Consider the following 26,707-nt stretch of genomic DNA (forward strand, 5'->3'; position numbering starts at 1 on the left):
TGAGGTGGAGAAGAAGAGCTTGAAGTTACAAGGAGGGAATATCACCAACAATCTATCCTGGCCCAACCATGTTGATGACATGGCCAAAAAACACATCAATGACTTCTCTTCTCAGAAGCTTCAGGAAATTAGCATGTCCCCAATGTCTGATACTTTCTATGGTACAACTATTAAAAATTCATGTTATACAAGGATGGATCATGGTAACTACTTGCCCAAGACTGCAAGAGGAGTTATGAAAGCAAACCATGTTATGTTATGTTTATTATGTGTTGGCAAACCAACACCTCCCATTGTCAGAAAAGTTGCAAATGTACCCAGTCACAAACTCACCTTCCCTGCCCCTCACCCTTCCATCAGGCAGAAGATGCATGCGTTTGAACACACTGAGTGATCTTCACATTCAAGGATAGTTTCTTTCTTGTTGTTGGACTCTTGAATGTACCTCTTAAAAGATGATTCCCCTTGCTTTTTAACTGCTTTTCTTGATATCCTCCACTCTGTCATAACACTACTGGACCTTGAATCTTTTCACTTCCTATAACATCTTACTCTGTACGCTTCTATTATTGTACCACCTTCTGCACTTGAGAATGGGTTGGTTAGCCCGAGTAGCAAACAAAATCAAGCTTATTGTGGTATATTGTTACAGGTGTATGTTTGAAAGTGCTTTTTTCTATATTTGAAGTTTGCTGTAATGTATCATTTAATTGTCAGCCATGTTATATATTACTTAAAATGTGACAGAATGTGCACATTTTACAATAACGTGCTGCATAAATTTCTGGATGATTGTTGATAAACCAATAATTTTGGACTGATATAATTTTAAACTATTAACTGAGAACAACAATGTTCCTAAAACAGTACTTGAGTTTGGAAAAATTCTGTCTTTAAATTACTTTTCAAATTTAAAAAAGGGATGATTCAGACTCTGGCTTCAGAAGTTAAAGGCAGATGTGTCAGCTATTGATCTTGTACATTTTTCTCTGTGGGTTTTGCATTAAGTGGCCTGATTAAACATGTCGTGATACTCTTTTTGTGACTTGAACAGCCATTTGTAGATACTGTACTTTTTGAGTCCTTGTGCCATCATTTGCCTTGAAGTTGCCAAACATTCTTAAAACACAATTGACTTGTGACTCCCACATACTTTGCTACAACCTGCTTCTCATTTAACAAGTGAGAACATTAAAGATAAACTGTCCTAATCTGATTGTGTTCTGGAATAAAACAGAAGATCCTATTTAATCTGGTGCTGATTAGGATTTTGAATGAGAGAGAAATTGGGTTGCTCTAAATAGATGTGCTGGTCACCTCAAGTTAAATGAAAAGATGCATTTTCCAGCACAATACACTATTCGTGCAAATTACATTTGTGTGGTTGGTGCAGGGAATGTCAGGGTTCGGTATCTGGTTTTCTTTGTACATTGAGATAGCTGTACATTAGAACAGCTTAGTAATGTCCATTATTTTCAATGAAGTCTACACATTTTTAAGCAGTGGGGTCAAAAAAACGCTGACTGGTTCATCTGAAAAGAAATTTAATCTCTTCCCCCCCCCCCCCCCCACCTCGCTTTGTTCTGCAATTGGAGTATTGGGACCCCCTTGAGACTTGGTTGCAGCCTTGAGTATGGCGGCATCTGTGAGTTTGGTCTTCTGTATCCAGACTGAATGAGCATAGGACCTGAGTGTTTGTTGGGAGTGAGTGGAGTTGATTGAGGTCTGTCCCACAGTTTTTTGCTGATGATTTCACCAGTGCAGACGTAAGGAGTTTGTACGTTGTCCCTGTGACCTGCGTGCATTTTCTCCAGGTGCTCCAGTTTCCTCCCACCCTCCAAAAACATACAGGGCTGTGGAATGAGCTTCCGGGAGAAATAGTGGCGGCGGAGTCAATTGTATTATTTAAGAAAAGGTATATGGATGAGAAGAAGATGGAGGGTTATGGGCATTGTGCAGGGAGGTGGGACTAGAGAGAGGTGTTTGGTTCGGTGCAGACTAGAAGGGCCTAATGGCCTGTTTCCGTGCTGTAAATTGTTTTGTTATGTTTATTATGTTATTAATTGGGTGTAATCGGGCAACATGGGTCTCAATGACTGGAATGGGTGGGGGGGGGGGGGGTGGGGGGAGGGAAAAATGAAACGATTGCTTTTCCTCTACAGGTATTGCCTGACCTGGATATCACCAGCATTTAAAATGTTCAGATTTACAGCATTTTGCTTTTGTAAATGACTATTAGCCAGTGAAATTATATCCTTGTATTGTAGTTTAATGCTTTAAATTTTAGTCTTCAAAGTTAGTTCATCATAATCTGCAGAAAGGCTCATTTTATTTGTCGCAGATCATGTAAAATTACATTCATCTTTTCTACAAACCTGAACCTTGTCCTCAGCTGGAACATGTTTATTACTGTCCAAATGTCAACATGTTTATTACTGTCCAAATGCTATCCATTTTCCACATAACATAACTGTGGTGCCATTGAGTTCTAATTTCATTGATGGAGCATTAGTGTTAATTGCAGAGAGGAAAGCTTAGAGGAATTTCATGTCAATTTTTCACAATAGAATCGTTTGCAAGTGATGTACTTTAATGAATCAATTAATGCTTTCAACTTCCTTGGGATGAAATGTTGCAAATTGTGGTTGGTTCCCAATTCCATTATAAAATTAGGGAGTGGTGGATGGAAACATCCTTCTGTTGAATTTCTTTGTAGTTCATGGCCGGCAGCCACTGTGCTTCAGGAAAGGTGATCCAGATGTTAGTTGCAAATGATTGAAGGGGAGGAAAAATAAGTGGAGGCAGAGGAATTTCCTGCGAGAAACTGGGGCTACCCTCAGTGTTTCAAAACTGTTCATTGGGTTCAGATTCCAGGAAATAATTATTTAAGTAAGATGAGACTAAGGGATATTGGCCAAATGCAGGCAAATGGGACTAGCTTGGGTGTCCACACGGTTGGCATGGGCCTTTCAGCTCAACTGGCCTGATTCCATGCTATTGAACTCTGACTGTCATGATTATGGAAGGAAAAATAGCGTACGAGATGAAGCTAACTGAAATGTCTGGGGGTGGGGGAAATTAACAATTCCCATAGAATCTGGGGTATTAACGGAAACTTTAGGTGATGAGAGTTGAATTGCAAGTATTTTGCTCGTCTTCCTAATAGAAGCAAATATTGTTTGAGAAAGCTGCAAATCCTCAGAAACTGATAGGGAAGAGGAGCTCAGGAGAAGGGTAGGCACAGGGAGGAATTACAATTGCCATGGAAGTAAGCGTTAAGCAAATTGTGGGATGCGTGGAGTGACAAGTCTGGATGCTGATGAACATCCTGGCGTCTTAAGAGACTAAACAGGGAATTGTTTTTTTCTCTCTCAGATTGTCAAGATTTTGGCAGGTTCTGTCAGATTGGAAAACATCAAAGGCAATTTATTTCAAAAGGGAAGCAATGCAGGAATTTGCAAGTCAGTTACCTTAACAACCAACATGAGGCAAGTGTTAGAAGCCATTGTTAAGCATAGTAACAGAACACAAAGTTCAAGGTTAGCCGGAAAAGTCTACGTGATTCAGTTAAATGAAAATCGTGTTTACCCATTTTATTGGAATTCTTTGAAGTCAAATGCTGTGAAATTAGGTACCTTAGAATCAAAATTTATTGTCATGAACAAGTCACGAAATTCATTGTTTTGCGGCAGTATTACAGTAAAATTTTAAGAATTCTATGGTGGAGAATTTCACTTTTTAGATGGCAAAAATGACCTGGATAAAGACATAGGTTGCTGAATTTACTGATGAGATAAAGGTAGAAAAAGTTGAGGAGTCTTCAAAGGTGTATGCATGAACAAAGCCAAATGACATTACTCAGAAGTTCAAGGATGCATCATGAAGTTGTTAAAGATTTACAGTATGGCAAGTAGCCCTTCAGTACATTGTCTATGCTCACATCCATTAGCTTTATAGAATGTGGACAATTTCATGCTTAGCAGGTGCTTCATAAATCAAACTATGGTTTCTACCATAATACATATTCCAAGCAGACAGTTCCAGGTTTCATAGGCTTTGATTGAGCCTTTTATTCTTTATAATCCTTCAGTCAACTTTTGAAAATACTAATTCTATTTGTGCAACAATTTGGAAGGATCCATTTTCCTAAATTCACTGAATAAATGAACCAATATTAAAGTAGTTTCTCAGGACAATACTCTAATGTTGAGGCTCCTTTACTCTTAATTGGTTACATTGCTAATTCTAAGCTTCCACAACACTCTATTTGAAGTTATCCCATGGGGGGAAATCAACAGGCAGACAAAACAAAAGATTTGAGAAGGTGATGAAAACTCCCTTTAGGAAATGCAGTGCCTTTTGGGAACTGCTGGCACATAGTAACAAGTGGAGAAGGAGCAGAAGTGCTTTTGAGAACTTCGGGACCATGAATGTAAGGACACTGAAATTCTGGTCAGCAGAGGAATGGCCACTCTGCTGCTTGACCTAGGAAAGTGAAGACTCAGCACTGCTCTGCAAGGCCCAACCACATGGTCCTAATGTCATTGGCTCTGAATGGGCTTTAAATGGCCTTTTAAAGGAGCTGGCTGTATTATCTTTAAATCCTGCAACCACTGGGTCCATGCCAAAGATGGTGATCCTTGTGCTGGGCAGCAAACTATGAGGGGCCTCAGACTGGGGGAGTGGCAGACTGGCACAGGACACCAAAATCAGGGGAACGTCCCCTGTTTGGAAGGAAAAGGCTGGGAGACAATCCTATTGGTCAGTGACCATGCCAGCAGACCAGTGAAGGGCTCAGCCACTGAAGGACCCATACATGCTGTGGGCTATTGGTGATGTGATCGAAGGGCTCGCATAGGCTGCAGGCTGCTGGAGACTGGCTCATGGGAACCAGGCATTGGAGCCGAGATTTGAGGGGCTGCTGAGGGCAAGAAGGGCTCCTGAAGGTCCTCGTGTAATGAAAGCTTCCTGATCATATCAGAGGTTTGGATCTGGAGCTTGGATTGCTGATGGATTGAACAGGGGTCTGTGTGGCTGCAGAGACTTTGGGAATGATGGAGGCTAATCCATGGATACTGAGGGTTTCTAAAGGGACTCTCTTTTGCTTCTCTTTCTTTTAGAGCCACCGGGCATTGCTATAGCATGACAATAAAAGGAATCTTGAGTGCACCTCCTTAAACTCTCCAGCAACACTTCCTGACCACAATATCTACAAGATTATGAGAGGCATGGGTTAGGGTGGACAGCCAGCATCTGTTTCCCAGGGCAGGAATAGCAAACACCAGAGGACATATGTACAAAGTGAAGGGAGGGAAGTTTAAAGGTAAAGGTTCCATTATTGTCACATAATACTACTACTTTTAGAATATTGCATACATGAAATTTTTTAACTTTTGTCTACTGTAAGGCAGAGTTGTCACTTTGTCCAGCGCCCCTCACAGAAACCTACAGCACCTGGTGTTCTTAGGTGGTCTCCCCTCCAAGAACTGACCAGTCCTGAGCCTGCTTAGCTTCCAAGATCAGACAATCTTGGGCCTATTCAGGCTATTAGGTGCTGTCAGACCATTGGTTGAAAATTCCCATGCCGACCAAGTTGCCAACCTAGCTTGTTCCATTACCTGCATTTGGCCCGTACCCTTGTGTAAAACGACTGATTTCACTCAGACTCGAGAGGAGTACAAACACACTTTTAATATCTTACAATCAATGGCTGGTAAATACAATGGTCCCCAGCTGAATCTGAGGTATGGCAGGAAACCAGGGTTTATATTGGGGTAGGTGAGGGTGGAACCAAGGGAGGAGCCAGCCTTCTGAACTACACAGTCAGTGAATTCCTGTTCACTGCACCCTCTCAAACATTCCTAAATATGTACTGTCTAAAAGTGTTTGAAATGCTGTAATTGTACCTGTCTCTACAGCTTCCTCACCATCACACTGAATGAAAAGTTTGTCCTTCAAGTTCTTTATAAAGCTTTCTTCCAAGATTATACTTTTATCTTTAGCCCCCCTCTGTCCAAAGGGAAGAAGTCCTAAGTTATACAATCTCTTGTCTTCTGTTCATTGTAAAATCCATAGAATCTTTTCTGGACTCATTCCAGGTTAATGACATCCTTCCAATGGCTGGGCAAGCAGAACTGCACACAATCCTCAAAGTATGGTCTCACCAATGTATTGTCACATGACATCCAAACTCCTACTCTGAACTAACCAAGGATAGCAAGCGTATCAAATGGTTTCTTCACCACCCTGTTTACCTATGTTACCACTTTAATGAAACTATGTACTTGTACCTCTACATCTCCCTGTTCTACCATTCAATCAGAGTCCTATCATTCACAGTGCAAGTCCTGCCCTGCTTTAACCTGTCAAAATGCAGAACCATGCTCTTGTCTGAGTTGAATTCCATCTGCAATTTTTTTTTTTGGACCACTTCCCCAGATAAGCATTCTTTTTTTTACTCTATGAATATAGTGGTAAATTGCCTTTAAGCAGCACATGAAGCAAAGATAATCCCAAAGTGTTATAGATAATCAATTACTGGATTATAATAAATTAATTAAATGCAAAAATGGTGGCATTCCATCCACACCTATACCATGTTCTTCCAGGTCATCAGAGTTGTACATTTGAGAGGTCCTGTTAAGGAAGCCAAGGCAAGTTGCTGTAGTGCATCTTGCAAGAGTTGCATTGCAGCCATAGTGTACCTTTAATGGAGGAAACAAACATTCATGGATATCGATGGTTTTTCTGAACATTAACAGATGAATGCATTCTATCAGGTTTATCCTACTTTCTGTGGACAGGATATTCCTGAGTAGTTTTCAATTTGCCAGGTAAAACAAGGAGTTGCAAATATATTGGAACAATTTAATTAGCGGAGTTGCACATTCTGGATCCTATCTTCAGTTACACAGCTAGAGGGACCAATATCCTAGAAGGAAGGTTTTCTAGTGCTGCTCCAAGAATTTAAGAGTTGCAGGGAGCCAAAGTGCCAGATCAGATTGTGGAGTGATTGTAGAAAAAGATGTTGTTAAGCCTGCAGGACAAAGATAGAATTAGAAAGGTGAGTATGGTGGAAATAATGTTCTGAGTTGTGTCTATCTCAATGCAAGGAGAAAGGTGAATGAGCTTAGAATGAGTATCAGAATTATGGTATTGTGGCCATTAGTGAGACTTAGTTGCATGAGGGGCAGGACTGGTAGCTCAATGTTCCAGGGTACCATTGATTAAGACATTTTGAGGAGGGATGAAGGGCAAAGGGGTAGCTGGAGGGATTGTCTACTAAAGCTACAGTGTATGGGTGAATTGAGGAATGAGAAAGGGATGACCACATTAATGTGATTATATCATAGACCACCCATAATTATATCATTCAGATGGAATTGGAGGAGCAATTTTTTTTTTAAAACAAAGAGTTGTGGGTGTCTGGAATATCTTGCTAGGGATGGTGGTGGAGGCTGAAACTTTAGGGGCATTTAACAGACTCTTGGACAGGCATATAGATGGAAGAAAAATCAAGGGATTATGGGGTAGGGTGGGTTTAATACTTTTAAAGGAATATATTGGTCGGCACAACATTGAGGGGCCTGCATTGTGCTGTAATGTTCTGGTTCCCACATTGGACTCATTGGGCACCTTCGAAATGCACAAAACCAGAATGGAAGCAAGTAATCCTTGATTCTAAGGGATCACCTGAGAAGAATAGACCGAGACCATGAATGTATAAATCTCAAATAAATCCACCATCCTCTGTCCTGAAGAAACTGTTACCATTGTACTCAATATTTCATCAGGATAAAATCAGCACTGTTGGTATCTCACCTAAATCTCCATCTGTTGCTCCACACCCATCCTTTAACTCTGTGCCGAATACTGTATTGGTTGGAGTGGTGTTAATAATGTGCAGTTATTGGTGATGGTCTGTCGTGGCCAATAAAAAAAATACCTCTCCAAAATACTTTTTAAATTTGTTTCATCTCTCTGTAACACTGGGGTGATCATCTCACTGAATTCTTATTGATTCTAATTAAGATGACCTTGTGGGCTATACAGGTTGGATAATCTTTGTGAACTGATGGTCTTCCAGAACGATATAAAATACACTTGAATAATGTACCCCAAAGATGTACAGGGTTGGTAGGTCAATTAGGTGTATTTGGATGAGGCAGACATGCAGGTCAGAAGGACCTGTTACCGTTACCATGATATGTCTCAAATGAAAATAAAAACATAAAATTAAAAATAAATTTTAATGACTGAATTTTTGCTGTCTCAATAGATTTGAGTTACAATACATTCCACAAGTTTAAAAAGGTTTTGGCCCTTGTTGATATGGGGGGGATGGAGCCGATTTTAATAGTTGAGAATTAGAAACACATGCAGAACAATGAACTAGATGGAAAATTGTGTAGTTTTCAGATTATGAAATGTGATAGAAGTGTGAATTGCTGTTTTCAAAATAAACTAAATAAAACACTGTAATCGAATGCACCTGTGATTATTAGAGCAAAGAATGTTGGCCACAATTAAATCTTTATACAGGAGATCTCTCAGAAATCAATAAAAGAAGGGGATAATAATGCACCATCTTGGGGATTCCATTCTGAATGAACACTTGAAAAGCAGTTGTAAAATAACTAATTTGTTTAACATAACTATGGCCATTTGCCTTGTTTTTATGTAACTGTAAGTTGGCCAAAATAACTTGCCTTCAATGCAAGTGAATTTGTGGGTTGTAAATACACATTACTTGAGGTGAAATGTGCAAGAAAATCCTGCCTCCAAGTGTGACTAACTGCAGCTGAATGATGTAAAAGCTAAAGTTTCATCTTGGCTTCACCACTCCAACTAGAAGGCCCAAGACTTGTCAAGGTTTGCATGTTATGCTTAATTTCAATAATTTAGCAAACTGCTGACACTTCTTTGACTTCCAAAAACAACTCACCCATTTGAAGAAATTGGGAATGGGCCAGTTACCAAACTGACAACAGCCTGCAGATGAAGGAAAAGAAGAATGGGCATTAAATAAAATATTTAAAAAAATGAGTAGAGGGGATGCTTAAAGGGAAACTGAATCAATAGAACATCCCTGCTTCTTTGAAGCAGTCACAGGTCAATGTGTAGCATGTATCTCTAAATTAGAAAACTGGGTGAGACTTCACTTTTTTTTGGATTAACACTCTTATTTACTCTGGTTTCATAAATCAATGTGCTGTAGGACAGTCAAAGCTAAGAAAGGCCACATGACATCTTTTTGCATTTGAGCACTTTTGGAAATACTAAGAATGTCATTTTCACTGCTTGTTCAATATGTACAAAAGTGGCTTAAAAAATAGGAATTATTTATAAGCTCCTGAAATAGATGGAGGCTCACTTGCATATTCTTTCAATGTGAAACCAGCAACCAACTGATCCTCCACATCCCACTTCACGGGAAGGAGGATCATAAACTTTGAGCAGTATCTTGGAGGAGTCATAGATAAAAAAAAGGCTGAGATTCTAGATTATTTGTACCAATTGGAAATTAAAGCAATTCTGATTCCTCATCAGATCTTGTGTAATAAATGCACGTTTTATATCCTTCAGTCGATTTTTTTTCTTTTTTTTCTTTTGGGATCTGTTCCAAGAATTAACCTTGGATGTATTTCAGAAATTTCTTATGGTGTTTAATCAAATTCTCTTGAAAATTCAGCTACCTATGAGGTCATAGAGTTTGACAAGTTTCTTTGGGCTGTCACTTCATGCAAAGTGAAGATTATCCTTAAGTTCTTGTTAATTATATTGTTATACAGTTAATTCTCAAGTTTATTCATGAAAAGCAATTTTCACATTGCTTATGGAATAGAAGAAGAATGAATTGAAAATTACCTGTGTGTATTTTGTGTCCTACTGAATGTGGGCATGAATTAGTGTTTGTTTTTAAGACAGCAATGTTGGAAAAATCTATGGGAAAAATTTAACATAAATTAACATAATTACTCACCTTGTGGTCGTTTACACGGCACGCCTTAAGTTCCTTGCGTGTTAGTCCTGGTGCTTTTACGTGGAGCAACGTGGCCTGAGTCATCAGGTTGACATTGAATTCATGAGGTAAGTTTTGTAGTGTGATTTAGACTGCAGGCCTCCCCTGAAAAGTACTAGGGCTCCTGCAGGATAAATTGCGGTGCAGGAATTGACTAAAAATTCCTGCACTTTCCTTTTTAGACTGCCCGCCTAACGGCAAATTTCATTATGTGCCTGCAGTCTAAAAACCCTAATCGGCTTAGTGTTCAAGCTGCTGATTCTTCAGCTATAACTCCTACCCTCATCAACATGGAATAATTTGGAATTTCATAGTGCAAGGTCTCCACATGAACATCTTCCATCATACTTCAGTTAATTCAGATTTCAGATTGTCAGAGTATCTTGCTCCATTTGTTTCTTGCCAGAGAGGGCTCCTTTGTGTCCCATGTGGATGAATGTGCCTGTTTTGATCAAGCATTTTCACAAAAGAAGCAAGACCTAAAAATAATTTAGTTCAGGTGGAATTGGTGAAATTGTATATTTTTTTAAAAAGTGTAACATCAAAGCTTTGCATGGTGATTATTAACTTTTGATTCTCAGTGGACAGGGTTTAAAATTCCACTTACTACTTCACTGTCAGTTAGCTAGACAACCATGATTTTATTAGTGAGCCTATTCAACTAAAATTGAACTTGTGGAGGATAAGGAAAAATAAAACAATGAATGGTGGAAAATTTAAGTGATTCCCACCTTTTTTTAATCTTTTCCTGAAATCCAACTTTGAGTGAAGATCAAATTGGATATGGAAGGAAAAAGTTGCCTTTTTTCAGACTGAACAATGTGTGAGGTACTGTTCACAAGCAGAAAGAAAGCAGGTTCTGTATTCTCTGCTAAATACGATAATTCAATTATTCTGCTGGCACATTTATCTTTCAGATCTCTGGGAGACTTTGTTCAATACAGGTATCTAATAAAATTACAAACATGAACATTTCATTTTCTTCGTTGCTGTGAAACTTGATGCAGGGAGCATCTGCTGTTCAGGATGAGGCTGAAACGTCAGACAGCTTGTTGATTTTGATGAATGTGGATTGACTTCAGAAAAGTGATGGTAAACAAAGACTGCAGATACTGGAAAACTGGAGCAGCCCGCAGGATGCTGGAGGAACTCAGCTCGGCAAGCAGTATCCATGGAAGGCAGCAAATAGTCAACATTATGGATTGGAAGCCCTCGTCAGGAAAATCAGAAAAGGATAACGCTTTGTACTTGGTTAACCTATAATGCAAAACATCAGTTAGATTTGGTGTAGTGTGCCTAAAGACTCACATTTTCAGAATCAGGAAATTCAATTTTGTGGTTGTTTAATGTTTCCTATTCAAGAAAATATCTAAAGCAAACTTTTAGCACTGAAGATATTTTAATGTCTGCAGAATGGAGTTTAATTAAATATATTAATCAATAGCTGTATGGACTCTGGTATTAGCTGGAGAGCATGAACTTTATTTGTAATTGTTATTCTGCCAACTTGTATATTTTGGGGACTATCTTGCTGGGCAACGAAAACTAGTTTCCTTCCAGTGAAACATTGTCGAGGAGTAGATAAATAAGTTTCATTCAATCATACATGAATAAGTAACTGCTGATCCACATGAAGAAGGATCATCTCCAATTTTAAATTTGAAACTCTCTTCTTGCAGAGGTTGGACCAGTCACAATTACCGCAGATCCAAAGAAGTTTCAGTATGAGCTCAGAGAACTATACGTACAGGTAAGACAAAATTACAAAAAACAAATGACGGTGATTAGCTTGTTCCTTTTGAGTTTAACAACTGTATTTGAGGGTATACAAGACCCATGGGCATAATAAGACACCCTCTTTCTCCCCCCTCCCATTTCAGCAGGAATATTAAGAATTGTTTTAGTGTGTTATGGGTAGTCCTCTTGGACTGCTGGAGGCAGCTGCCATGGTCAGCCTTCTCACCATGAAAAGTGAGTGGTGGCAGTGGCTCTAGAAAACAGTCTTGTGCTGCTGGCAGGGGCCGCCATGGTTGGCCTTCTCACTGGGGAAAGTGAGTGGTGGCTCTGGCCTGTTTTGCACTACTGGTGGGGACCAGATTTTCACCTGGTGGGGGAGTGAGCGGTAGCGTCTCCAGATGGTCTTGCACTACTGGTGTGGGCCAGCACAGTTGATCTTCTCACTGGGAGCTTCAGGTAGTCTTGTGCTACTGGTGGTGCAGCCATGGTTGGTCTTCTCACTGAGGGAAGTGAATGGCAGTGGTGGCTCCGGAAAGCATGGACCACCTGAGTGAAGGTGGCCCACGAAGCTGCGGGCCCACTTCCTCGACAGCTGAGCATCTCCGTGGGCTTCTTGGTGAGTAGCCAGCGACCATCACAATTTCAACTTCGCACATAAGACCCGAAGGGTATTTTTGAGTCAATTACTGGGGAAATTGATAAATGTTCCTTCTTCAAAGCCCCCAATTCCAAATAGCGTGAGTTTACAACATAAGAGTTTAGCTTTAGTTTGAGATCAACGTCGCAGAGTGGAAATTTGAAATTTGTTTGGTATGTCTGGCTGAATTCCTGGAATATTCAGTGCTTGAACACCATAATTTGAGCTGTTTGTATCTCAGTTGACATTCATTTGGGTTGTTTCCTTGTGTCTCAATAATATATTGGTAAGTAAAGAAAATAATTACCAGTATTTAAAATCAAAATTCAAACAACATGTCCTATTCATGCAAAACTATAAACCAGAAAAATAAAGTCTATGATGTTAATTGACGTATACTTTTAACCATCCAGATCATTAGAATGAGTTAATATTCCATTTCTTCCACATCGGCAAATTCCCTTCTAGTGTGGTGCAATGTTTATACAGAAGGCTGTTCACTTATTGCAGAGGAAATACCATAATTGAGTCAATTTTAAGTAGATATATGCATGTAAAGTAATCCAGACTTTCCTCTCTAGATTGCTGCTTTTTAATATCTGAAATAAAGTATATTTTGGGACCAAATTCATTTGGGCTCATCCTATTGCATTATCTATGTTGTCCAAGATCAGAGATGGAAGACGGTTGCTTGAGCAATGTATGTACTTGACATCTGTGGGGAGAGAGAATCAATGTTTCAGGTTGGCAACTTTCTGCCAGATCTGGGAAAATTTCTAGACCAGATTCAAGCAAGTACAGAGTCGGTGAAAGCCCTGAAGTATTTTCATAAATTCCAGTTTTTGTGGAAGACGGGGAAATGCATTTAATTGTTGGGGTGAAATCAATTAATTTACTTTGGTGAATGTAAAAGTTAACTATTTTCTTGTGAAAATTATGGTAATGATTTATACATTTCACGTTTGATGCTAGGATAATGCTGCTGTTTGGATCAGGAAGATTTGATTTTCAGCAAACATATATTGGGCAATAGAGATTTTACTACTATTATTTATTTGGTCATCTTGCTGAAGCAACTGCCTTCAAAAATAATTTACAGCTGTAAAATTGGTTCAAGGAAGGAAGCTCAAGGTGCAATGTGTGACCCATATAATGAACCTCTTTTTTTTTGCCTGAGTTCTTTTCATTAAATTTAACATTTTTTAAAACTTGCAATTGGATTTTTTTTCTTGTTTCTCTTCCTGAAAATAAGAATCAAAAAGTTTGCTGCTGACCAGTCAATCCATTTTAAAAGTTCACAGTTTGACCAAGAGGCTCTTAATAATGGAAAGCAATACTGGTGTTTCAGAACAAGTTATTAAAATTATGATAAAATATATCCTGAAAGGGTAAGATTGAGGTTTAGTTATTAGATCACTTTTCACAAAATCCATTTTAAAAGTTCACAGTTTGACCAAGAGGCTCTTAATAATGGAAAGCAACTGGTGTTTCAGAACAAGTTATTAAAATTATGATAAAATATATCCTGAAAGGGTAAGATTGAGGTTTAGTTATTAGATCACTTTTCACAAACAAACCTCTCATTTGCCATGCAAGAGCGATGCAAAAGTAGACTTCTTGTCTGAACAGTGTCCAGGCTTAAGAACTGAGAAATTTTTTGCTGCTAGACTGGTGCCAGTTTTAAATTTCTGATTTAAGTTGATTGTCCTAGGAGGGGCCATGTGGTTTTTGCAAACAGAGAAAACATCCATTTTTTGGGAGGGAGAGAGAGAGAGAGAGAGAGACTGAGAGTATTCTGCAGCAGTTGTGGTGAAGGCTGCAAGTTGGCAGACCTGCTGAACAACCCCATTTCAAGATAGGTTTTGAGTTCTGAATTCAACCTATTCTAAACCTCTGTAGTTAACTGCAGAGGTTGTGGTTGGTTAATGTTTCTCTCCTGGACTAGGGGAAAAAGAACTCTTTGTGGTAACCTGGAAGAAGTTATCTTTTGGAAAAACACAAGAGGGGGTGAGTTTCTTCGGTAGGACACTCAGTGGCTGATTGAAGGAGATCAGTTTGTGTGTCCAACGAACAACAAATATCTCTCTGAAACCAACAAAGACTTTCCTGAGTGATAACAACATAAGTTAAAGCACCAGAGCCTGGTGAATATAATAAATGTTAAATTCCGTGTACAGGAAGGAAGATTGCTTGATACCAGTGAACTTGGAGAAGTGAAAAGTGAATGTTTGGACAGTGAAACAAAGAAATTTCCTGAACACATTCACATTACATACACATGCTCTTAGAATTAGAAGGGGGGGGGGGTTAAGTTAATAGTAATGTTAAGTATTGATCCTATCATTCTGTGTTAAGAAAATAAAACCACTTGTTTAAGTAGCCATTGTCTTTGGTGAATTTCTGTTGCTCCTGGATTTTGTGCTTGCAACACTGGCCTTACTTGGACCAGGAGCGTGGACAGCTCCATCATTTAATACGATCATTCTAATCTCTTAGCAACTTTTCTGCATTCATCTGGTATCTGTTAATTCTTGTAAGAGCTAAAGACTTCTCAATCTACCCATCTTGAATGGACTGAACACTTAAGATTCCACACTGCTTTTGGGTTGAAAATTCCAAAGTTTCTACTCTTTATTCTGAATGCATGACCCCTTATTTTTAGAGGTGACACAGTTCTAGACACCTTGCTAGGGGAAATATCCTTGTACCTCTCCTGTTAACCCCTCTGTTTCAGTGAAATCACCTTTCTATTTTTGTCTAAAATTGTAACCTCTCTAATTTTGTTACTTTCATTCTGCACTTCATCAGGTCTGTCTATAATCCATCTGAATTATCCTGTAGCTTGGATATATTTCATCCTTGTATTGAAATAATTGTTAGAAAATGTTAGCATCTGGGGCCTGCACAGATTCCTGCAGCCTTGTGCATTACAGCCTTCCAAGCCCAAAAGTTCCTACTCTTTAAATCATTGCAAAGCCTCCTTGACATCATTCATATGGAAATTGGAAGAGAAAAATTGTAAGTGAAGTAGAGCATTTTTTATTCTGCTCGTCATTGAAGACATTAATAAATCAGTATGCTCAAATACCAGAGAAATGAATAATTCTCACCCATTATTAGCATTCATTTAAGTTTTGGCATATACAAGGAAATGAAATTAACCTGTGTGATGGCATCAGGGTTTCAGAAGATCTAATAAATTTGCTAATATGTCTAATGGGCCAGTTCTATTGTTGTCCAAACTGCAGTAAGGCAGCAGTTATTTTTAATGTGGCATAACTCCAGATTCTAACCTCACCCTGGATGTTGTCTATCTGGATGGGTCTTTCCAGTTTCCTCCCTCACCCCCCAAACATGCAGGCAGCTAAACTACCTTTCCATAGGTTGCAAAGGAATTGGAAGAGTTGATGACCATGTGAGAAAGAAAATAGGTTACAGAGCAATATATAGCTGATGAGGACTGTTGGGATACACTCAAAGCTTGTTTCGACATGATTGCCTCTTTCTGAACTGCAGGGAACAACAAGTGCTCTTTTCTTCACCAAAAATTCCATAAATTCTCCTATTACTGATGTTGGAATAACTAATATACTGTTTTGTTTTGCCTTCCAGTCAATATAAACCATGTAAGAATCAATGGGATTTTGTAAGATTTCAGCCAGTATATTCACTACCTCCATATAAAGCACCTTCAACCCTCCATGATGCAGGTCATTGGAACTGAGGAATTTGTCACCTTTCAGTGTCAATTCTATTTTTTTGACTGTTTCTTTGAGTTCATCACATACAGCAGACCTGTTCTCAATCATTTTAGAGATTCCTGTCTTGTTCTATGAAGAAAAAATATTCATTTAATTCCTCTGCTACCTCCTTAGGAACTGGAAACATTTTATTCTTCTCTCTTCTTAGAAACATACAAACTCTGTACTCCAAAAACAATTCACGTTTGAACACCTCTCACTTAGAACACATTCAGCAGAAATTCTCTCCCAATCCACACTTGCCAAATTTTTTCTTGTATCATCAAAATTGGCCTTTCTCCAATTTAGAACTTCAACCCAAGCACCAGATCTATTCTATTCAATAATTATCTTGAAATTAATGACATATACTCACTAAATGCAAAGTGTTCCCTTGCACACATTTTCATCACCTATCTTGTATTGTTCCCTAATAGGACATCCAGTTTTGCACACTCTGGTTGGGAACTTTTATTGATTTAGGAAACTTTCCTGAACACATTTGACAAACTCCAGTCCTTTCACAATGTGGGAGTTTGTCAATATGTTGAACGTTAAAATCAAATAATAGAACATCCTTGTTTCCTTGATGCTGTCTCCTATCTCACTACAAATTTGCTCCTATAATTCCTGTTGAACTGTTGGGTGGTCTGTAATCCTATTGATGTGATCATCCCTTTCTCACTTCTCTGTTTCTTCCATATAGCTTCAATAGGCAAGCTCTCCAGTCAGTCTGTCATGTCTTGAGTAATGCAGTGAAATTTTCCCAGACTAACAATGGCACACTTCTCCACTTTGTCCCTCCCTCTATTATGTATGACACAACTGTACTCCCGAACATTGAGTTGTCTGTCCTCCTCCTATAAAAAGGGTGAATTAGTGCCACAGGGGGAATGATTCCTCCAAAAAGGAACAATGAGAAAGTTAAAATATGAGCAGGCAATTCCATTGCTTGAGTCTGTGAATTAGTTTATTGTTCATCAGTAATGCTAATCCCATTTACCTGTTTTTTAAAATCTGCATTAACCAACCACAATCACAGAGAAAAAATTGTTAATCATAGTCTTCAAAATTTTAGTTGACTTGCTGTCAATTTTAGTTGACGTTGCATAAAAAAGAAAAGTGCTTATTGATTGCACTCCTAAATGGCTGCACTCTAATTTTGGGTGAGTTTTCTCTCTTTTGGGGGTTCCCTACTGGAGGGACAGTTTCTCAGCCCTGAATCTTTGTTAACTGTTTAAATGCCTCAATTAGATCAGCATCCTATCCAATCAAACCTCCTCAAACATCTAGACTTTCATGAATGTAGTTCATGCAGCCTTTTCTCAAAGTAAGTCTTCAAATGCCATCATTTTCATAATTCTAGCTTCATATTTCCTTCAAAGCCAATATTGGTATTCCAAGATGCAATGCACAAAATTGAACACAGTCGTTTTAGTAAGATCTGACTTGTCTGTGAGAAAGATGTACATATTTATTTTGGGTGGATCATGTGATAATTAGTGGGGTTAGCTGATTATGACAAGGCAAATGTGAAGGTGAATGAGGTAAAGAGTTTGGACAGAGCATCAAAAATGGAGTTGACTTGGTACAGTGGGAGTTTTGTGGACCACCACAGAGGACAATTCTAAGGGAAAAGGAGGAGCTTCCAGAAACACACAATTAAAAGAACAAATACACAAATCATTTTGAATCCTCTCTACTTGTATTTCTACACATCTAAATTTTGTTCTACCAGAATTTGCCAGTGGGCCATTTTTGCTCAGGGTTGTTGGGTTTCTCTCAATCTGTAATAAATTGGATTTCATGCAAAGAGCAACATTAAAGCAAAAAGTGCTGCATGTAATCTGCCACTTGGTGCATTCCCAAGGCTGGGATTAACAATAGTCTGTGGATTGCAGTGGTCCATTCTTTTTTAAATTTTTAAAAATCTTTCACACGTACTGACCAAAATACACACAAACATTTCCCTCTTGAATATACACAGTCTCATTTTCTCCCCTTTCCCCCCTTCCCTCCCTCCTTCACCCCCCCCCCCTCACTCCACGTTCAACATATATGATACATTAAACAATGTCGTCACACAATGAAAATAAACAAGAAATTTGTGTCTTCTACTTTTACATACTGGGTCAGTTCATTTCGTCGTCTTCTCCTTCTGTCATTTTAGGGGGTGGAGGTCCGCGGTAGGACTTCTCTGTTGTGTTCCATGTACGGTCCCCAAATTTGTTCGAATACTGTGATGTTGTTTCTTAAATTCATTCTTGAGGTGGTAAAATAAATTGCAGCTTGCTACTCTCATTAGACAAAGATTGGTCAAAGGTGTTTTTTTTTACAAAGTTGAAACACAATTTTCATAAGATATTGAATATTATGTTGAAACATCAGGAAAAAAATGGAACATAACCAGAGGACCAACAGGACAAGACATAAATATAAATTTGTGCTCCTTTTCACCATTAGAGGATGTGTTTCTCCGTCAATGATGAATCCAGGATATGTGAACACACTCGGTCCATGCAATTTCAGTTACCTTTGTGATTTTGTCTGGCTCCATTCTACTCTATTAATCTTTTCATTTGAAAGTCAAAGGCTGCATTTTTGGGTTGGGCTCTGTGATTCAGGAATGCAATCCGACAGTCCTGTCACTGTCACATTCCTGCTAATTTTTGGAACAACAGGAAACATTTTTTTAAAAAAGGAAGATATTGGAATGGTTTCCAGTCTGCAGTTCAGGGGTTGTTTTTTTTTAAGTTCTTGCCAAATGCTTGCTAATGGGGGAAGAGAACAATTTGCAGCCAATATTCCATTCACTTTGATACACGTATCTTAATTCCAGATGTGCCCTTAACTTGTACATTTATTGGTGAATTAATACTTCAAAAATTTTTCACTTTGCTAGCATTAAAGTCGTGCAAGTCACTGAGAAAATGTCCATTACAAGCCAACTATTCAAATTTTTCCCCCAAAATATTCTGCAAATTGTACATATTTACATTAAAAAGCCTATGGCAGTTCACTTTTTGGATAAACCTTAACTTTGCAAAAAAAGGTCTGGGTTGGATGCTGGAGGTTAGTTTTTTTTTTGTCAGTTAGGAGGAAGTTAATTTGTCTGAGTTAAGGGAAGAAGATCGCTATCAAAAGGTAACTCTTTACCCAAATTTATCCAATTTTGTGAATCAAAATCTGATTTTTAAAAAACTGATTATATTCAATTTAGCTCTTATATAATTTAAAAGCTCATTATTATCATTTATATCTTCAAATACAACTGATAATAGTTCACTGTCCTGGCCCCCTCTGCCATTAGACACAACCAGGATAGTATTCCCTTTGACCTCACCTACTACCCCACTAGTCTTTACATCCAACATGTCATCCTCTGCAATTTTCATCAGCTGCCCTGTGATCCCATCACCAGACACATCTTCCAGTTCCTACTTTCCGTAAAGAATGCTCCTTCTGGGACGTTGTCGTCTACTCATTTCTTCCTACTAATCGGTGCCTTGGTATCTACCCCGTGACTTCAGGAAATACTACATTTCCACCTACTCCTCCTCCCTCACCATGATTCAAGACCCTAAACAGTCCTTCTAAATTAAGCAAAGTGATTTGCAGGGTCATCTACTGTTTCTAGTGCACTTGTTGTGGCCTCCTCTACATTAGAGAGATGGCAGACTGGGAGATGGTTTTGTTGAGCACCTTCATTCTGTCTGCTGCAATAATGGGGAACCTCCCAGTGGCCAACCATTTTAATTCCACATGCCATTCCCACTCTGAGATGGCTGTCCATGGCCTTATAGTGCCAAGCAAATTGGAAGAACAACACCTAATATTCTGTCTGGGTACTCTCCATCCAGATGGCATTGACTTCTCCAGTTTCTGTTGGCTGCCTCTTCCAACTTCCTACCCCCTTTCCTCTCCATTTAGAGAGCTACTACTTCCCCCATCAACTCTTTTCCTGCCCTCTTTCCTTTATCCACATATGAATCCTTGCCTGTTGATCTGTGCACCATTCCCTGCCACTTCTTCCCTCCTCTCCCCCACCATCTTTTTATTGCCTGCTTTTTGGACATACCTTGTTGAATGGTTCAGGCCTGAAGCATTGGTGAGTTCCCTTTGCTTCCAATAATTTTTATGTACTGCACTACAATTATTAGTGCTGAAAGACTTTCCTGTTTAACTCTTAATGGATATAATCAATTTTAAAGATCCTATGATTGGAAGAAACATTTGGCATCATTTCATTTCGGGAAATAATGTTCATATGATTTGTTGCACCAGAGAAGGTAGAAAGTTTCTGTTGCTTGAATAGGTGAATTTAATGTGAGAATTGGTGACCATCCAAAAAAACACACCACCTCACAATATTAACTAAATTATTGACTGAATGTAGCAACATTTGCAACTGTCTTGATACTGATATAATCTGACCAATGAAATCTGTGTGTATTCTAGGTATGCAAATATACTAGCACACGGAGACGTGGTGCTTCATTCATCCTTTATTACTAATCTAAAATGGATTCTCACAAGACACAATGGATATGTATATAATACATGTGTGTGTGTGTGTGTATATATTATATATATATATATATATATATATATATATAATATATATACACACACACACACAAGGACTGCCTAAAGAAATCTTTTGGTGCCTGCCACATTGACCACCGCCAGTGGGCTGATATCGCCTCAAACCGTACATCTTGGCGTCTCACAGTTCGGCAGGCAGCAACCTCCTTTGAAGAAGACCGCAGAGCCCACCTCACTGACAAAAGGCAAAGGAGGAAAAACCCAACACCCAACCCCAACTTTCCCCTGCAGCCGCTGCAACTGTGTCTGCCTGTCCCGCATCGGACTTGTCAGCCACAAACGAGCCTGCAGCTGACGTGGACATTTACCCCCTCCATAAATCTTCGTCCGCGAAGCCAAGCCAAAGAAAATAATATATAGTATGTGTGTTATACTCACAACAAAATCAATTTATGTTCAAATTTTCACACTGCTTAACCTTAGTGTCTTGTAATTTATCTTTTTCAGAATCTACCTTCCATTTGTATGACACTTGGTCATAAACCAATTTTCTGTGCAATATTGATTTCTGAACAAAACATTTGTAGGTTTTTAAACTAGAATAACAAATGCAAATGTGATTGAGACTGACTCCATAATTGCACTCTCTCTATCAATATTTTGTGCTAATTCAGATAAAAATACTTCCTATTTAATTGACAGTGTTTCAGATTTCAGATGTTTTAATCTGATCTCCAAGAATTAAATGAAAAAATAATTTACAATTGTCTCAGTTATGAAGGATGAATCTTTATGAAAGGAAACTTGGATCCCAGCTGTGGGAAAAAAAATTCCAATTGCTTTGCAGTGCAATATTCTAGGGGAGAAAGTTGTACACTGATACAAAATGTAGAGATAAACTTGATAATTTGCAAATAGTAGATCTGGAAGAAATGTTAAAAGATTTTTGGTATATGAAGTCAGGGAAATCTGGATCTGCTTTTAATTGCAGAAAATAATGTGGATTCCCTCAATAACCCAGGGCAATCTGATCAGGAATAATTTCTGTTGGAAGAAGGAAAAAAAACAAACAAAAAAAACCAAGTTGATTAGAATCACCCAGGAAGCAATCGGGTTTTTGCTTCTGACCATTATCAGTATCAAGTTTACTTGTGATGTTGTGGTGACCCCTCGCAGCCCCCTCGGGGTGCCTCACAAAATGAAGGATGAACTCAACAATCCAGCAGGCTGCATGAAGCCCACAGCGCTGCCCTCCAATTGGCCACAACTAAAGGATCCTAACAGGCCTATCAAGGAAAGCAGATCACAAATGCACCAATCAATGCTGAATGGGCTTTGACCACGCTTGAGAATAGAAGCAGGGCTGTGAGCCCAATTCAGCTCAGTGTTAACTGCACTCAACTAGGTTTTGTGCTGTTCTTTCTGGGAACAGCATGTTCTTTCTGAGCTAACCTGCATACAGCTATAACTTCTCCTGCACTTTAGGTTCCACAGAGCCATAGCTTGTAGCAGCTAGCTACAATGTCTTCCACCCCCCCCCCCCACCCCCAAAGTTAAGCAGAAAGCTAAGATGAGAATGTAATGACTGATCATGGTTGCAATGCAACTAGCAATGCCTTAAGGATTATAGCTCCGTTTGATTAGACTTGGCTGCCAGTAGGGGGCTGACACAATACATTATCTGTAATGGAGGCTTCCAGCCTCATGGGATGCCTTGTGCTACTTATATCAACTTTAAAGTAAAGAACTTTTTCATCCATGTTGTTGTCTAAGAACTCACAAATATGAATTCAAGATGAAACATGATGTTAGAAGAGGGATGAAGGAAATACTTTAAGAGGTAAAATCTAAAGTTAGCAACTGATCAGTGAAGAGAAGCTAACAAAGTGAAAAATGGAAGGATTACATCCACAAGCGAAAATTCACCTGACAGGTAATGTGGCTGAAAATTCGAACAGATTTAAACAATGTCGTAATATGACATTTGGGAGGCACAGATTTTTCACATGTATACAGAAAACAGAAGAAAGTATTGATCAATATGTGACTGAATTGAGAAACAGAAGCAAAACGTGTGAATTTGGTGGACTGACTGACTCGCTGATAAAAGACAGTCTTGTGTTTGGTATTCCAAATAATAGTCTAAGGGAAAGAGAGCAAAATCTAGACCTGGAAAAAGCCATAGCCCTCTGTAGAGCTACAGAAACTGTAAAAACACGGGCAAAAGAACTGTTCAATGAAACTAGCTGCAACATAGATGCAGACATAAACTATTTAACAAAAAGCATGCCAATGTGGAAAGAGGCATGGCCAGTGAACAAAAATGAAATGGTCAATCGTAAGCCATATTGTCAATGCGGTACACCACACCTACCAAAAAAAGTGTCCAGTATCTGGTAAAACATTTTGTATGTGCAATAAAAACAACCATTATGCCCGTTGCTGTAGGAACCAAATGCAGCAAAGCAAGGTTCATGCAATAAATGAAAGAGAGATAGAGGAATTCTATGTAGATGTTGTGCCTGAAAACAAGAAAACAGAGACTGGATGTTGAGATTAAAAGTGAATGATATATACATTTCAGTTAAATTGGATACTGGAGCACAAAAAATGTATTATCAGAGACTGATTTTAAGAAAATTAGACCAAGATAAAAGATGTATGGAACAAAAGTGAAAGTGGCAGGATTTTCAAGTACTAACATACCTGTGCACAGAGAATGCATGGTCAAAATGAAACACAAGGGCAAAGAACACATGCTAGCATTCATTGTGGTACCAAAGGATGTACAGGCCATACTAAGTTTAACTGCCTGTGAGAAACTAAACCTGGTAAAAAGAGTCCTTGTTGTGGAAAGTGAAGGAGAGACGGTCTATGATGAACTCATGAAAGAATACAATGACCTATTTCAGGGTCTAGGCTGCCTTCCTGGAGAACACATGATCAGAGTGGATAAACGTGTGCCACAGATCCATGCAGAAATGTTCTATTTGCACTTCAAAAGCAACTAAAGGCAGAGTTGAACAGGATGGAAAGTCTGAACATGATTCAAAAGATAGATGAGCCAAAGGAGTGGATGAGTTCACTCGTTGTTGTGGACAAAAGGAATGGAAAGCTTAGAATTTGCTTGGATCCAAGAGATCTAAACAGGGCAATAAAGAAAGAACACTTTAAACTTCTGACGTGAAGAAATCATTTCACAATTTGCAAATGCAAAGTGCATCTTCAGCATTTTGGCAGCTAAAATTGAATGAAGCAAGTTCAAGATTGTACACGTTCAATAGTCCATTTGTCAGATACAGATTCCCAAGTTACCATTTAGAATGGCCTCCGCTCCTGAGGTGTATCACAAAACTATTCATGTGGTCTATGAGCACTTGGACAGAGTTGATACCTCAATAGATGACATCATAGTATGGGGAACCACGAGAATGGAGCATGATGAGAGACTAAGGAAAGTGCTGGAAGCAACAAGGAAAGCAAATTTAAAGCTGAATAGAGAGAAATGCCAGCTCGGGGTGACAGAACTAACATTTGTAGGAGATATTATTGGCAGTGAGGGCATCAGACCAGATCCCAGAAAGGTGTCCAACATTGGGAACATGCCAAGGCCACAATGCAAAAAAGATCTATAGAGATTTAATGGAATGGTCAACTATCTGGGTAAATTCATATCCAACCTCTCAGAAAGGATGGCTCCATTGTGAAGACTAACAAAAAGAACATTGAATGGGAGTGGGATCATAAGCACGAAAAGTCATGGAGGGAACTAAAGAAACTGCTCACAGAGGAACCAGTTCTGAGGTTTTACGACTCAGTGAGACCCATCAACATATCATCAGATGCATCACATGGTGGACTCTGTGCAGTTCTTCTGTAAAAGTATGATGACTGGCAACCCATTGCATCATACTCCACGACAGATGTAGAGACACCATACGTTCAAATTGAAAAGGAGCTGCTCAGCCTCACATACGCCTGTGAAAGATTTCATCAGTTTGCGTCAGGACAAGCAAATCAGTGTAGAGATTGATTGTAAGTCCTTGACTGCATTGTTCCAAAAGCCATTAAATGAATGTCTACTGAGATTACAAAAAATTATGATTAGTCTGCAACGCTATACACTGAATGTGGTGTACACTCCAGGTAAGCTAATGTACACAACAGACACATTGCCTAGAGCTGTCGTCACAAGAAAGCCCGCAAACACCAAAATGGATAAAAATCTGAACACCTTCATGGACATGATCACAAATGCACTGCCCATATCAGATGCAAAAATAGAGCTCAAAAAGTCAGAGACAAACAAAGACAACTGAGAAAAAACATCTTGGATGGAAGGCCCAACATGAAGCCTGATGTTTCAGAGTACTGGAACTGCAGGGCGGAACTAAGAGGTTGAAGACATCATCTACAAAAGAAGCAAAATCCTTATCCCAAAGAGTCTGAGAAAAGAGATGCTAAAAAGGATCCATGGAGGACATTTCAGAAGTGAAAAATGTAAGAAAAGAGCATGATAAGTAATGTACTGGCCAAGAACCAACAATGATATAACAAATGGAGTGTCAAACTGTACAATATGCTGGAAACATCAAGCAAACAATCCTGCAGAACCACTAAAGCCACACCCAGCACCATACAGACCTTACCAGAAGGTAGGTGCTGACCTATTTGAATGTCAAGGGAAGGACTATCATGTAGTCACAGACTTTTACTCCCTGTCCAGAGGTGTGTAAACTGAACACCACAACTGCAGATGCTGCAATAACAGGCATGAAAGCCATATTCTCCAGACATGGCGTGGCAAGCGAGGTCTTCACAGACAATGGACGCCAGTTTTGCAATTTAAAGTTCCAACAGATTGCCAAAGAGTGGGACTTTGTACCCACCACATCAAGTTCTCATTTTCCACTGTCCAATGGTCTAGTGGGAAAATCAGTATAGTGAAAAGGCAAAAGTGGAACAGACTTCTACCAGAGCATGCTAGTGTGGTATGTCACCAGCACAACTCCTTATGGGACATAGGCTAAGATCAAACCCATTCTGGAGAACCTCCTAAAAACCAAAGAGGGGGAGAAGGTGAGGAAATTCAAAGAACAACAAAAAAATCAAAACTATTATTTTGACAGAGGATCAAAAAACCTACTGGAACTCTATACTGGTGAGCAAGTAAGGCTAAAAGACAAAACAAACGTATGGACTCGGAAGGGAACTATCCTTAGTGAAGTCCAACCAAGATCATATACCATTCAGACAGATGAAGGTGCTGTTGTGCGAAGAAATTGTCGAGATCTTCAAATGGGACCAGCCACAGTAGATGGAAAGAGGGATACTGTTGAACAACCTGAATACACATCTGAGACGACATCGTCTGAGGCAACAACTCAGATTCAAGGACAATCAATCAGGAGATCGTCAAGACTTGTGAATCCTCCTAGGAGATTCATTGAGCAAATTTAAAGACTCCTGTTATAGAATGAAGTAGTGCTATCTTAGCTCTTCAGGTTTTAGTGTATGTAAATGTGAACACAAAACAAGTTTTAAAAAAAAAGTTAACTATGTTGATAATGATGAAAATGTAAGTTCTTGGTGTTAAAGTTCAAATTGCAGAGTTATACAAAGAAAACATGTTAGTTAAAAGGAAGCTACTTTTGTTTTAAGAAAGGGAGATGTAATGAGAGTGATCATGGTTGCAATGCAACTAGCAATGTCGAGGATTATAGTTCTGTTTGATTAGACTTGACTGCCAGCAGGAGGCTGACACACAGTTTGTTATCTGTAATGGAGGTTTGCAACCTCATGGCATGCCTCATGTACTGTTTATATCAACTTTAAAGAACATTTTCCTTCACCATGTGCTGTCTAAGAACTCACACATACAAATATAATATGAAACCGAGAATAACCAAGGAAAAGGGAGTAGCAGCTTGACTGTAGCAGAAGATGGAGATTCCTGAGAGAAGAGTGCACTCAAAAGCTGTTTTTGTCTTTTATGCCAAATTGAAAAATAAATTGATATTTATAGAA

At 39.0% G+C, this 26,707-nt stretch overlaps 1 protein-coding gene across 1 annotated transcript in view; it reads left to right on the plus strand.

Annotated features, from left to right (window-relative positions):
- Positions 1-26,707, plus strand: part of hmcn1 (hemicentin 1) — a 538,964-nt gene that overhangs the window by 44,291 nt on the left and 467,966 nt on the right. The window contains exon 2 of the mRNA XM_069942357.1: positions 11,701-11,771. Within this exon, the coding sequence (XP_069798458.1) occupies positions 11,701-11,771 (71 nt within the window). The remainder of the gene's footprint in view (positions 1-11,700; positions 11,772-26,707) is intronic.

Source organism: Narcine bancroftii, chromosome 5 (assembly GCF_036971445.1).
Source record: "Narcine bancroftii isolate sNarBan1 chromosome 5, sNarBan1.hap1, whole genome shotgun sequence".
NCBI classification, from domain to species: Eukaryota; Metazoa; Chordata; class Chondrichthyes; order Torpediniformes; family Narcinidae; genus Narcine; species Narcine bancroftii.